The 13,186-nt window shown below is 41.4% G+C and overlaps 1 protein-coding gene across 1 annotated transcript; it reads right to left on the bottom strand.

Moving 5' to 3' along the window:
- Positions 1-31: 31 nt before the first annotated feature.
- si:ch211-69b7.6 (uncharacterized) lies at positions 32-12,989 on the bottom strand. The gene is made up of 5 exons (XM_023955641.2): positions 12,251-12,989; positions 10,519-10,573; positions 8,849-8,966; positions 7,245-7,414; positions 32-7,141 (listed from the first exon to the last, which is right to left on the bottom strand). The coding sequence occupies exons 2-5, from the start codon at positions 10,519-10,521 to the stop codon at positions 878-880; spliced, it is 6,555 nt and encodes a 2,184-aa protein (XP_023811409.1). The 5' UTR covers positions 10,522-10,573; positions 12,251-12,989; the 3' UTR covers positions 32-877.
- Positions 12,990-13,186: the final 197 nt, after the last annotated feature.

Raw genomic sequence — 13,186 nt, 5'->3', positions numbered from 1 at the left:
TTTTACTGACTACAATCAACAGGTGGCGCCGTTTTCACAGGTTTTATGAGAAGCCTTTATTTTTATTTTTTTACTTTATTGAACAGTATACCGAAGTACCAAACACAGCATCAGGTAGATGGCTATTTAATGAATAAATGAACATAAAAATAAATAAATAGCCACAAACCAAACATTCATTTTACGCAACAACTAAAGATTGAAACAATGTTTATAATTCATTTCAAGAGACTTTTTTTAATTGTAAAAGATGGTATTTTTTCCTGAGCAGTAGAACAAAATTATACATGCAGAGCTTTTATCAAAACGCCCACAATTACAGGGACAAACATACAAAGTTAAGATGTCACCAGACATTATTTTTTAAGTAAATGAACAAAGTTTTTAATTTGTCCAAATGTAAAACAAAATGCATCTTAAATATAACAGTACAGTAAAAGTTCAAAGACCTGAGCAAATTGATCCAAAATGGAAGAAATCATGAATATCTTGCAAATCAAATATTAAACAAAACAACTTCCTTCTGTAATCTTTTGCAAAACACAAACAATTAAAATGCAAAGAAAATCCAAAATTAGTCTCCCTCTGTCTTTTAACTACAGAATACAAAAATAAAAATGTACCGCCTGTAAAAATAAAAAATAATGTAAAAGTTTAAATTTATACATTTTTTAATAGAAAAAGTGCAAGAATCAGACTTTTTTTTTAAAATCTGCCCCACTCCAAACCTGAACTGGTCTCCATGCATGAATGTTTTTTTAAAACATTTTTACGTACATATGAGAACATTTACACAATAAAAGTGAAAAAAGTCACAATAAATAAAGCCATTTCAAAACAGAGACTAAAAAAACAGCAAACATCAAAGCTCCCATGATTAAACAACATTAGAGAAAAAGAACGTCGAGCCTTTTGGATTATTTTGATATGGAACGTCAAGATCCAGAGTACCCGGCAGAAAGCTTTGCCTTTTGGGGGAATTATATTTAAGGTTTTGCATTTTTGAATTTGGAGTTTGATTGGGGAAAACAGTGACGAGGTATCCATCTGAACTGTGAGGTGGTACTTTTTGTGAATTTTGAGACAAAGCCGGTAAACCGAAACCCCTGTCTGGCACGGTTCTGGGTTTTCTGTAATCTCTTGTGTCCACATAAGTCGGGATCATCTGTCCATAGTCGTGTTTTCCGTAGAGATCCAGATTTGAACCCCTGGCTCGAAGCACATGGTCTTTTCCAGTGAAATCATCGATGTTGAGGTCCAAACGTCTACCGTCCATGTGTGGCTGTAGAGCAGCATTCGCTGCAGGATAACTGGATCTGACGTTGCTTCTAGAAGCTTTTCTGTCAGTGCGTAGCCTGACGCCTGGATCTATGTCCAGGCCAGGCCTCGTCATGCTCACATTTGGGTACATTTTGTCGGGAGGTCTTTGGAAAATCGTTGGGGGATAGTCTAGATCCAAACCTGAGGATCTGTAGTGAGGCTGTGAATTGGGAATCACTGCTTTGGGCATGTTATAGACCATGTTTGGCGGCGTGACCCTGGGACCTGTGAGATTTCCCTGCATGGTCCCTGATCTCGTGTTAAGTGTTGCATTTGGAGGAGAAAGAGTTTTTGGCTGAAGAGATTCCCCAAAGTCAATGTCACAGCCCATGTTGTGAATATTTGTGCCGCCATATTGAGGCATTTTAAAAGAGGGAAGTTTGAACTTTCTATCTGCCAGTTTGAGGTCAGGCTGAGAACCACGAACATATGCAGATGGGAAGTTCATACCTGGGTTTGGCCCTCTGAAATCTTTCATTTTGGAGGAAGTAAAGTTGATGTTAGGTTGTCCCATATCACCCCACATCTGGAAATCAGGTTGTTTGTCTTGAATGTCTAATCTTGGACCCTTGACTTGAGTGCCGTGTAGATCTAAGGCACCACGCCCTTTCAGCTTTGGTTCAAAAACATCCCAATTTGGAACGGTAATGTCAGGTCCATTCATGTCCTTCACCAACTTCATTTTGGGCATTTTTGGCTGAATATCAGGAACACCAACATCAACATCTGGAGTGGAGATGTCCATTTTGGGAGCTTTGAAGTCCACATCTGGCAAACCCAACTTGGGGGAATCGGAGGAGCCTTTTGGAATTTTAAGGCTTAAATCTGGAGTTTGAAAATCTGAACTCAGTTTCATGTTTGACTCTTTTGGTATCTTGGCTTTAAGACTTGGAGAGTTTAGTTCAAGATCTGGGCTATCAAACTTTGGTTTTGAAAATCCTATATCTGGCATTTTCAATTTCCGCGATGGCTTTCCAAAATCAACTTCAGGAACTTCAAAGCCTTTTTTGGAGTGTTTTATGTCAGCATTTGGTAAGCCTGCTCTGTCGAAATTACCATCAATCTCCTGTCCCTTCATCGAAGATAAACCAACTTTAGGCATTTTTAGTTTTGCTTTTGGGGAGGCAGTGCTGACACCTGGAAGGTTAGCACCAAAATTTGGACCTTTATGGTCCAAATGTAGGTCCATATCAGGAGTATTTATTCCCCCTTTAACCTTTGGAGCTTTTAGATTGAAATCTGGTGATGTCAGATCTGCATCCAGATTGGGTCCTTTAGGTAACGTTCCTGAAAGATTCATTTTGGGCATTTTCAGTTTGCCTGAAGGACCATTGACATCCCAGTCGGGACCTTGAAGTTCTGGCATTTTCAGATTGACATCTGGGACATTGAGGTCCAATTTGGGAGTTTTGGGGTCCATCTTGGGCAGTTTTATGTCTGGGGCATCAATTCCACCCTTTACTTTGGGTCCAGAGACATCAAATTCAGGCAAGTCAAAGTTGGGTTTTTTGAATTTCCCGGATGGACCTGAAACATCTGCATCTAGATCTGCTTTTGGACCTCTGAGGTTTAAGTTGGGACCATTTACATTGAAGTCTGGATGATCCAATTTGGCATCAACTTCAGGACTTTTATGGGTTGGGAGGTTGAATTTGGGCATTTTCATTTTGGGAAATTTAAACTTTGCTTTTGGGGAACCAATGTCAACATCTGGTGTTTTCATGTTCAACTTTGAACTCTTAAGGTCCACGTTTGGAAGGTCTACATCAGGGGTATTCATTCCCCCCTTAACCTTTGGAGCTTTTAGATTGAAATCTGGTGATGTCAGATCTGCATCCAGATTGGGTCCTTTGGGTAACGTTCCTGAAAGATTCATTTTGGGCATTTTCAGTTTGCCTGAAGGACCATTGACATCCCAGTCTGGACCTTGAAGTTCTGGCATTTTCAGATTGACATCTGGGGCATTGAGGTCCAATTTGGGAGTTTTGGGGTCCATCTTGGGCAGTTTTATGTCTGGGGCATCAATTCCACCCTTTACTTTGGGTCCAGAGACATCAAATTCAGGCAAGTCAAAGTTGGGTTTTTTGAATTTCCCGGATGGACCTGAAACATCTGCATCTACATCTGCCTTTGGACCTCTGAGGTCTAAATTGGGACCATTTACATTGAAGTCTGGATGATCCAATTTGGCATCACCTTCAGGACCTTTAAAGGTTGGGAGGTTGAATTTGGGCATTTTCATTTTGGGAAATTTAAATTTTGCTTTTGGTGAACCAATGTTACCATCTGGTGTTTTCATGTCCAACTTTGTACTCTTAAGGTCCACGTTTGGAAGGTCTACATCAGGGGTATTTATTCCCCCCTTAACCTTTGGAGCTTTTAGATTGAAATCTGGTGATGTCAGATCTGCATCCAGATTGGGTCCTTTGGGTAACGTTCCTGAAAGATTCATTTTGGGCATTTTCAGTTTGCCTGAAGGACCATTGACATCCCAGTCTGGACCTTGAAGTTCTGGCATTTTCAGATTGACATCTGGGGCATTGAGGTCCAATTTGGGAGTTTTGGGGTCCATCTTGGGCAGTTTTATGTGTGGGGCATCAATTCCACCCTTTACTTTGGGTCCAGAGACATCAAATTCAGGCAAGTCAAAGTTGGGTTTTTTGAATTTCCCGGATGGACCTGAAACATCTGCATCTAGATCTGCTTTTGGACCTCTGAGGTTTAAGTTGGGACCATTTACATTGAAGTCTGGATGATCCAATTTGGCATCAACTTCAGGACTTTTATGGGTTGGGAGGTTGAATTTGGGCATTTTCATTTTGGGAAATTTAAACTTTGCTTTTGGGGAACCAATGTCAACATCTGGTGTTTTCATGTTCAACTTTGAACTCTTAAGGTCCACGTTTGGAAGGTCTACATCAGGGGTATTTATTCCCCCCTTAACCTTTGGAGCTTTTAGATTGAAATCTGGTGATGTCAGATCTGCATCCAGATTGGGTCCTTTGGGTAACGTTCCTGAAAGATTCATTTTGGGCATTTTCAGTTTGCCTGAAGGACCATTGACATCCCAGTCTGGACCTTGAAGTTCTGGCATTTTCAGGTTGACATCTGGGGCATTGAAGTCCAGTTTGGCAGTCTTGGGGTCCATCTTGGGCAGTTTTGTGTCTGGGGCATCAATTCCACCCTTTACTTTGGGTCCAGAGACATCAAAATCAGGCAAGTCAAAGTTGGGTTTTTTGAATTTCCCGGATGGACCTGAAACATCTGCATCTAGTTCTGCTTTTGGACCTCTGACGTTTAAGTTGGGACCATTTACATTGAAGTCTGGATGATCCAATTTGGCATCAACTTCAGGACCTTTAAAGGTTGGGAGGTTAAAATTGGGCATTTTCATTTTGGGAAATTTAAACTTTCCTTTTGGTGAACCAATGTCAACATCTGGTGTTTTCATGTTCAACTTTGAACTCTTAAGGTCCACGTTTGGAAGGTCTACATCAGGGGTATTTATTCCCCCCTTAACCTTTGGAGCTTTTAGATTGAAATCTGGTGATGTCAGATCTGCATCCAGATTGGGTCCTTTGGGTAATGTTCCTGAAAGATTCATTTTGGGCATTTTCAGTTTGCCTGAAGGACCATTGACATCCCAGTCTGGACCTTGAAGTTCTGGCATTTTCAGATTGACATCTGGGGCATTGAGGTCCAATTTGGGAGTTTTGGGGTCCATCTTGGGCAGTTTTATGTGTGGGGCATCAATTCCACCCTTTACTTTGGGTCCAGAGACATCAAATTCAGGCAAGTCAAAGTTGGGTTTTTTGAATTTCCCGGATGGACCTGAAACATCTGCATCTAGATCTGCTTTTGGACCTCTGAGGTTTAAGTTGGGACCATTTACATTGAAGTCTGGATGATCCAATTTGGCATCAACTTCAGGACTTTTATGGGTTGGGAGGTTGAATTTGGGCATTTTCATTTTGGGAAATTTAAACTTTGCTTTTGGGGAACCAATGTCAACATCTGGTGTTTTCATGTTCAACTTTGAACTCTTAAGGTCCACGTTTGGAAGGTCTACATCAGGGGTATTTATTCCCCCCTTAACCTTTGGAGCTTTTAGATTGAAATCTGGTGATGTCAGATCTGCATCCAGATTGGGTCCTTTGGGTAACGTTCCTGAAAGATTCATTTTGGGCATTTTCAGTTTGCCTGAAGGACCATTGACATCCCAGTCTGGACCTTGAAGTTCTGGCATTTTCAGGTTGACATCTGGGGCATTGAAGTCCAGTTTGGCAGTCTTGGGGTCCATCTTGGGCAGTTTTGTGTCTGGGGCATCAATTCCACCCTTTACTTTGGGTCCAGAGACATCAAATTCAGGCAAGTCAAAGTTGGGTTTTTTGAATTTCCCGGATGGACCTGAAACATCTGCATCTAGATCTGCTTTTGGACCTCTGACGTTTAAGTTGGGACCATTTACATTGAAGTCTGGATGATCCAATTTGGCATCAACTTCAGGACCTTTAAAGGTTGGGAGGTTAAAATTGGGCATTTTCATTTTGGGAAATTTAAACTTTCCTTTTGGTGAACCAATGTCAACATCTGGTGTTTTCATGTTCAACTTTGAACTCTTAAGGTCCACGTTTGGAAGGTCTACATCAGGGGTATTTATTCCCCCCTTAACCTTTGGAGCTTTTAGATTGAAATCTGGTGATGTCAGATCTGCATCCAGATTGGGTCCTTTGGGTAATGTTCCTGAAAGATTCATTTTGGGCATTTTCAGTTTGCCTGAAGGACCATTGACATCCCAGTCTGGACCTTGAAATTCTGGCATTTTCAGGTTGACATCTGGGTGACTGACTTTTCCAGATGGACCTTGAATGTCTAACTCAGCATCTGGGTAGGCGATTCCTTTGTCAGGTGTGTTCAGCATCTTAAAGTCTTCTTCTAAATCAGGAATTGGAATATCTGGCAAATCAAATTTGGGCATCTCAAACTTAGGGGGCTTGTATTTTTTAGATGGGCCTTTAATCCTGGATAGGTCTGTTGCTTTTTTTTCCGGTCCTTTAACATCCCCTTGTGTTTTGAAAGAAAACTCCCGGTTTGGGAGACCATTTGATGGAGAATCCAAATCTAAATCTCCAGATTTTATTTGTAAAAACTCCACAAAACTGGAGGGATCGTCCAAATTTAGATCTGGGTGTTTGAGCCGTTTAGACTTCTTGAGACTGAGTTTTCCTGAGGGTTCCTCTTTAGTTGCTACACCTGGTAGACTGATCTGACCTTCAGGGCCATTAAGAGAAGGTCCTGAGATAGACAGCTTTGGGAAATTGAATTTGGGCACTTTTGATAGTGGGCTTGTTCCTTCAATGTTCAGTTGGGGACTGTTAGCATTGGTGGTTGGGATCTCTCCTCTGTTCAGGTCTGTCCCCACCATGGGAACTCCAACTTCCAAATCTCGATCTACTTCTGGATCACTGACAGTCTTAACTGTAGGACCTTCTGGAAAAGTCTTTGGAGTATTAAGTTCCAATCTTGGTTCTTTGATGTAACTTTGACTGCCGTCGTTGAAGCCGAGACTCGGCGATGGAAGGTTCATGCTGGTGTCATCTGTTGAATCAACATTGGCATCTCTGTTTGGAGTCTTGGATTTTCCAAGTCCAAAGTCAACTCCAAGACGAGGAAGTTCGGTGTAGTTTTTGGGTTTGACCTTTGATGCAGCAGGAACTGTTGACTCGTCGCTCCCAATGCTGCCTTCGGCACTGGGCAAGTCGTCCTTCAAAAACTTCTTTATTTTTGTCTTGTAGAGTTTGCTGTAGGAATCGGTGAGCATCTGAAAGCACAAGCCTTAATCAGTTGATTGGTGTGTAAAACCAGAAACATCAAATGGAGCTCAGAAAATATCTGATACTTCAGTACAGATGTGTGACGCCTACCTTCTCAGGGTCCCTGGTACATTCATCCAGATTGCCAAGGCTCTTGCTTAAGTTGCTTCGAGTGTGAACTTGGATTTTGTCTTCAAACGGCTCCATTAGCTTCAGTACTTTCAACACTTCCTCTTTTGATAGTTGATCAAAATTTATTGTTGCACCCATAATTTCATCCCCTAAAAAATTCAACAAATGTATTTACTTTCAAACAGCTGCAGTTCACAAAATGACAAACTGAATCAAACGGACAAGTTCTAACATACCAGAAATGATCAGAGGATACAGTTTATGAAATAAGCTACACAAAATCGTTAATCAAACTTTCTGAACGTTGGTCTTGGGGGCCTCAGGCTCCACCTTCTTTGAGGCATCTGATTGGTCAGACAATAAGTTGAACTACAGAAGGATTTCATTAAAAAAATAAGTACTATCAAGAAGATGTTAAAAAAGGTATCAGATCATGGTTCTTGTTGTTCTGACCAGTAGAATGACTGAGTAAGAGCTGTTTATTTCACTTTAGAAGTCAATGGGGTTTTTGGCCACTTCCTCTTCTGAACGCCATGGGGGCGGGGTCACTCAATCCAGTTCTCATACACAGTCAATGAAACACACATTTGCCTTTTTGCTTGATTCTGCCAAAAACTCTTCCATGTAAACTGTTTGTCAGATACGCAGGTCATTAGATCATATAATTCAGATCATCTGGCCTGAACTGGAATTACTGGTATTACAAGCAATTAAACTCCATCTGATGTTTTACTGGCAACCACGCCTCTGTCAGTCTGCCCCAGGGCAGCTGTGCTTACATCGGTAGTTACTATCACCAAACATGGATGAAGAGTGAATGAATAATGGAGATACATTGTAAGCACGTTGAGGGTCTGGTAAGATGCAGATAAATTCAATTCATTATTATTATTCATTATTTTATTCAGTCACTTTATTTTTCTCTTTTCATGGTCACTTTATTTTTTTCGTCTTATTGTATTTTATTTTGTATTATGAAGCTAGATTCCCTGTTTAGACTGGAGCTTGAGAGAAACGCAATTTAGATTTCTATGTATGTGAAAACATTATAGATATTGACAATAAAGTTTACTTTGACTTGATTTATTATTATGTGTTCGAGATGACTTCGGTCGTAAACTGGCACTTTATAGACCAACTGTTGAATGAAATGTCACAGGCTCGACATGAGAGAAGATGTTTTGCTCCTGATGTGAGTTTGTTGTCTGATTGTTTCAGAAGTGTCCTTGTGAAACAACAGGAAGGATTCGAAACATGTGGTTCCACACGGAGGACGGCGATTCATCCGACTTAAGTCAAACCTCCAGAGCAGGAACTTCAACAGTACGACCGCCAACTGACTGACAGAAGCACGAAAGCATCAGGGCGAAGCCGCTGTGCATGCTGGGAATTTTGTTTGGTGCAAATCGAATCAAACAGAGGAACAATAAATAAAAACATTTTCATTTGTAAACGACCGTTTTTGGAATGGTTGAAAAGGTTTTAATGACGTCTCCTCGATCTTTGAAGGTTTAGTCGTCGACCCGAGTCCCATCTGTGAGCAGACGGCAGGGACACGCCCATGTTTCCGGACAAAAGCTCACCTTCCTTCAGGCCCTGGCTGTGTTTGGGGTTGCTGATGCTGGAAACAAAGACCCCTCCCTCCTCCAGCTGCTCCAGGGTCAGCGCCTCGGAGAGGCTCCTCCCCCTGCGGTGCCGTGGCTGCAAGAACATTTGATTTCAGGTCATTTCAGGTTTTGTAACACAATGAAAATATTTCAGAGTTTAATAATAATGCCTTATCCTATGCAAGTGTGGGGTGATGCACATAAAACCAACAGAACGCCTCAGTGTTTGCTAGAAAGCTGTAACAAAAACAAAGCAGTTCAACACAAACTTGTTTTTGCCCCTTTTGGTTCACATTTTCTTCTCTTATCAAAAAACAATAAACCAAAATTAAAAATCCAACAGACAGCAAGCACCAACAAATTTAGATTCCTTAATGTAAACACATAATATAACTATAAAATATAAATACACAATAAACAACATTTCCTATTGTTAATTTTGGAATTCAAGTTTTAAAATAAAAAAAGTATAAATTTAGAACATATTTACAAGACATTAAAGCACCTATATCAAGCAAAATCAACTTTTTGAGTAGCTTTTAAGTGTATTATAATGTTAATTCCTCACAAGTACAACCCAAAGTGGTATTTCGATCCGTTAACACATTTCTGAGTTTCTCTAAAAACCTGCGCTCTGAACACCAGCCCCTCCCAATCCAAGAAATCGAGTGGGTGTCACAAATGATGTCACAAATTGAGGGACAGCCCCTTCCAGGAAGAGCCTGCTCTACAGGCTCCGCCCCCAGATTAACACACACGCCCACTTTCTCCCTGGAGCTAGTGGTGATCGGCTAAAACGCTCTCATGTCAGACGCACAATCTGCACGTCCGTCTTTGCAAAAGTTTGGATGTCTTTTGTTTTCGTGGGAGAAACGCAGACACACTGCAGAGGCCGGCTCTAGGATGACGTCATGAAATGGGCGGCACCCACAAGGAGAGAAAGGCGGAGCCTAAGAGATCAAATGGTCTTACTTCTGAAATAACTCATATTTCGTTAAAAAAATTATTCTTTTTTGTGGCAAAGGTAATATATGATCATATATATGGATGTAGTTCACTCTGAAAGGATTAACAATAGCATGATATAAACCATTTATTTAAATCAAGATTATTATTATTAATAATGATTTCCTTCATATAAATTCAAGATGAAAGACATTTAAAGCCCAAACAGAACAGCGAACCGGAACATGGATGAACTTTTAGAACATTTGATATTTAAAAGAAATTCAGTTTGTTGTAAACATTGAAGTGCTGGGATCATTTTAAAATTAATATTTTTCAGTTTTTGGTTTTGAATATGTTGGAAATGCTGAACACAAAGTTTAAAAATCGTATTTGAAGTAAAATAATGCAACGCTTGGAACTGGTGTGGAACGTTCAATGCAGCCGTTTGTAGAAGTGTGACACGCTGTTTGACTGATTGATGGCAGAGGCAGTAACTATTGACAACTATAGGCTGATAAATCTATATGTATTTATGTTTATTAAGATTGGAGAGATAAAGTTAAGGATAAAGGATTTTTTTCTGCTTCATTTTCTGTTAAATCCACAAACAGCATCTTAATGGAGACAAGAAATACAGAGAAGGTAGATGCACACGTGCACAGGACAAACAATGAAAACTGTAAACAGGTGATTACTACCATGACTGTTGTGGTTGATGAATATGAAGATGAAGATCAGATGTTTTCTTGAAGCCTACAGACAAACAGAAAAAGGCGTTCATGCGTGCAGACAGGATTCCACATGGAGGTTTTTGGGCTGAGACAAAGAGAGAGTTAAACGGCGTGGACGGCCGTCATCTGACCAGATTCAGAAATGTGACGCTCTGCGTTCTTTCTCAGCTCCCTGCAGGCAAAGGTTTTCAAAGAATGACAGCAGGAAGCTGCACTCCGGCAGAGATAGTCTCGATGCAGATCTCTGCGAGATAACGTCAGATCAGCATAATTCAGAAAAAATCCAGTTATTCCTAAACACCAGGAGGACTTTAGGGAGGGAATTCCTTCAGAAAACACTTTGGTAAACACTCGTTCTGAATTTATCGCTGCTTCGTGAAAATATGCAGCTGGGATGAGGAGCAGGTCCTGTTTGTTCTGTACAGTCTGGACGAGCGACGCCCTGGAAACCGAGTCAGCACGTCTGTCAGGTATTCAGCCTGAGAGTGGAAACACCTGAACAGGTTCCTCCAGGGTTCTGAGAAGGAGCGCTTCGCTTTTGTGTGTCAACCAAGAACAAGTTAACAACTTCCCACACTTTCTAGCATTCACCAAAGTCAAAAACAAAGAGTCTATGTAACCCTTGTGCCATCCTAGGCACTTTAACGTTGGGAGTTGGGTCATCTAGACCCACTAGACAGTGCTCTGAACCTTTTTTCTTCAATGATTTGTGATCTTCACTGGTGTCCATGGATTACATGAAATCTTTCCACCTTTATCCACCTTTGTCATGGTAGGGAGAACACATCAATCCAAGGGGGGGTCATCTGGACCCCATAGGATAGCACATGGGGATAAACATCTGTGTTATTATGAAGGGAAACATCTCCTACATAAAAACCCCTAGAAATAAGTAAAAAAACTCTTCAATTGGGATTAAATTTCTAATATTAAGAAAAAAAACGTTTTTATGATTATTTTCCCTTTAAATTATAAAATAAGACAATTTGTTTTCTTGAAACAAAAGTTTTTTAACTTTTTCAAGAATCACTTTTTGCCATCTTTAGCTTTTGAAAACGTTATTTTTCTGATTTTTTTTTGGCTTTTATAAACCAGATTTTCAAATCTTTTTCACAAATTTCATTTTCAGATAATGAACCTGATCCTTCATGAAGAGTTTCCAAACAAAAACGTGCTAAACCCATCGTCCCGGACCCCTTAGAGGCGAATCACAGCAGAGCAGTGGAAAAACATTCACAAATCCAGAACGCACATGCACCCAGCCCTTTAAAAGAAGGATTTGGATCACAATGTGTTTCTAAAGTTTGTTTCCCGTAAACATCAAAGTATCAGTGTGGTCCTGCTCTGAGAAAGACTCCTGGAGGATCAGAAACAGATCCATTTAGTCTCAATCTTGATTCCTTTCTTGTGTGGATTTTACAGTTCACCTCCAGCCGCTGATTTACAGAGTTAAACATTAAACGCCCCAAAGATGAAGCCACGGCTCTGGTGTCATGCACAGAGAATCAAACATGAGCTCCGCAGAGCGCAGAGGAAGCACAAACATGCAGAGTGAAAGAAAAATCAGAGGAGTTTCTCTGAGTGGAGAGGAGACCATGGAGGTGACCCGTGAAGCCGCTGCTTCCACAGGAGCAGGATAAAACCCTTCAAGCATGAAGGTCTGAGCCCGAGTCGCTGGAAGGTGAGCGTGGAAACTGACCTCAGGTCCATCAGGACGTGGTTTCAGCGCCGCTGAAGGTTCAGAGCCGTCTGTCCTGAAAGCTCTGCAGGCTGTCAGTGAGGAGAGGCAGGAGTACTTCACCTGGAGCAGAAAAACTGGTTTCCAACGCCTCACCTCAACAACAACAGTCACAAGACACACACCCTCCTGCACAAACACCTTCACTACCACATGCCTGTGCACAAACAACAACACACAGGCGAAAGTGGAACAGCAGCATCTCTCTTTGTGAAAAAGCACAAACTTCTCTGCAGCAACAAAAACACACAAAGCTGTCAGAACATCAGCAGACGGCCGCAGGGGAACCAAACGCTCTGAAGTCATAACGGTGACACCCAAACACCCCCACCTGAGGCCGAGGGCGCGGCCGGCGTTCCCGGAGTGACTCACTGAGGGAAACTGGGCTGGAACTCACAGCAGAACAATCCGGACCGAGAGCTGCAGCTCCACACCATCCGTCTCCATGACAACCAGTCCGAGCAAAGCCGGCTTGATGGTTTGAGAGTCGAGCAGATGAAAGACAAAGAGTGGCTTTACAGACGACGCATTCTCATTTAATCCCACAGGTTTCACTTCAGTCACAACAAAGAGTCTTTTCCTGTCAGCATTTCAGGATCACATCAAAGTATTCGGAGTACATTTAAACTCTATTTAAACCACAATCTTCTTCATTGAAGGAAAAATCCCTGTGTGGACGTCGCTGTGGATTTTCCAGCATCTGTCTGTAGCTCCAAAGTCCTGCTGGTTTTCAGACTGGATCACCTGGATCCTGCAGGAGTTTGGGGATGCTCCCTCAGCAGGACTCTGGTTGTTCTGAGGAGAATCCAGATGTTTCTTTGACTTCTGGTCTTTCTGTTCAGGAAGTTCAGAGTCCTGAACTCTGACCCGGGTCAGGACAGGCATGTGGTTCATTTT

The sequence above is a fragment of the Oryzias latipes genome, chromosome 1 (assembly GCF_053564925.1).
Source record: "Oryzias latipes strain Hd-rR chromosome 1, Olatipes_Hd-rR_3.1".
Classification (NCBI taxonomy): Eukaryota; Metazoa; Chordata; class Actinopteri; order Beloniformes; family Adrianichthyidae; genus Oryzias; species Oryzias latipes.
The sequence above is the reverse complement of the archived record's forward strand: the minus strand, read 5'-3'. Positions and strand labels throughout refer to the sequence as shown.

Coding starts and splice junctions, on each gene's coding strand:
- si:ch211-69b7.6 (XM_023955641.2), bottom strand. Junction 7,415..8,848: donor CAGCCAGGGCCTGAAGGAAG/GTGAGCTTTTGT, acceptor TGAATTTTTTAG/GGGATGAAATTATGGGTGCA. Junction 7,142..7,244: donor GTACCAGGGACCCTGAGAAG/GTAGGCGTCACA, acceptor TTGTGCTTTCAG/ATGCTCACCGATTCCTACAG.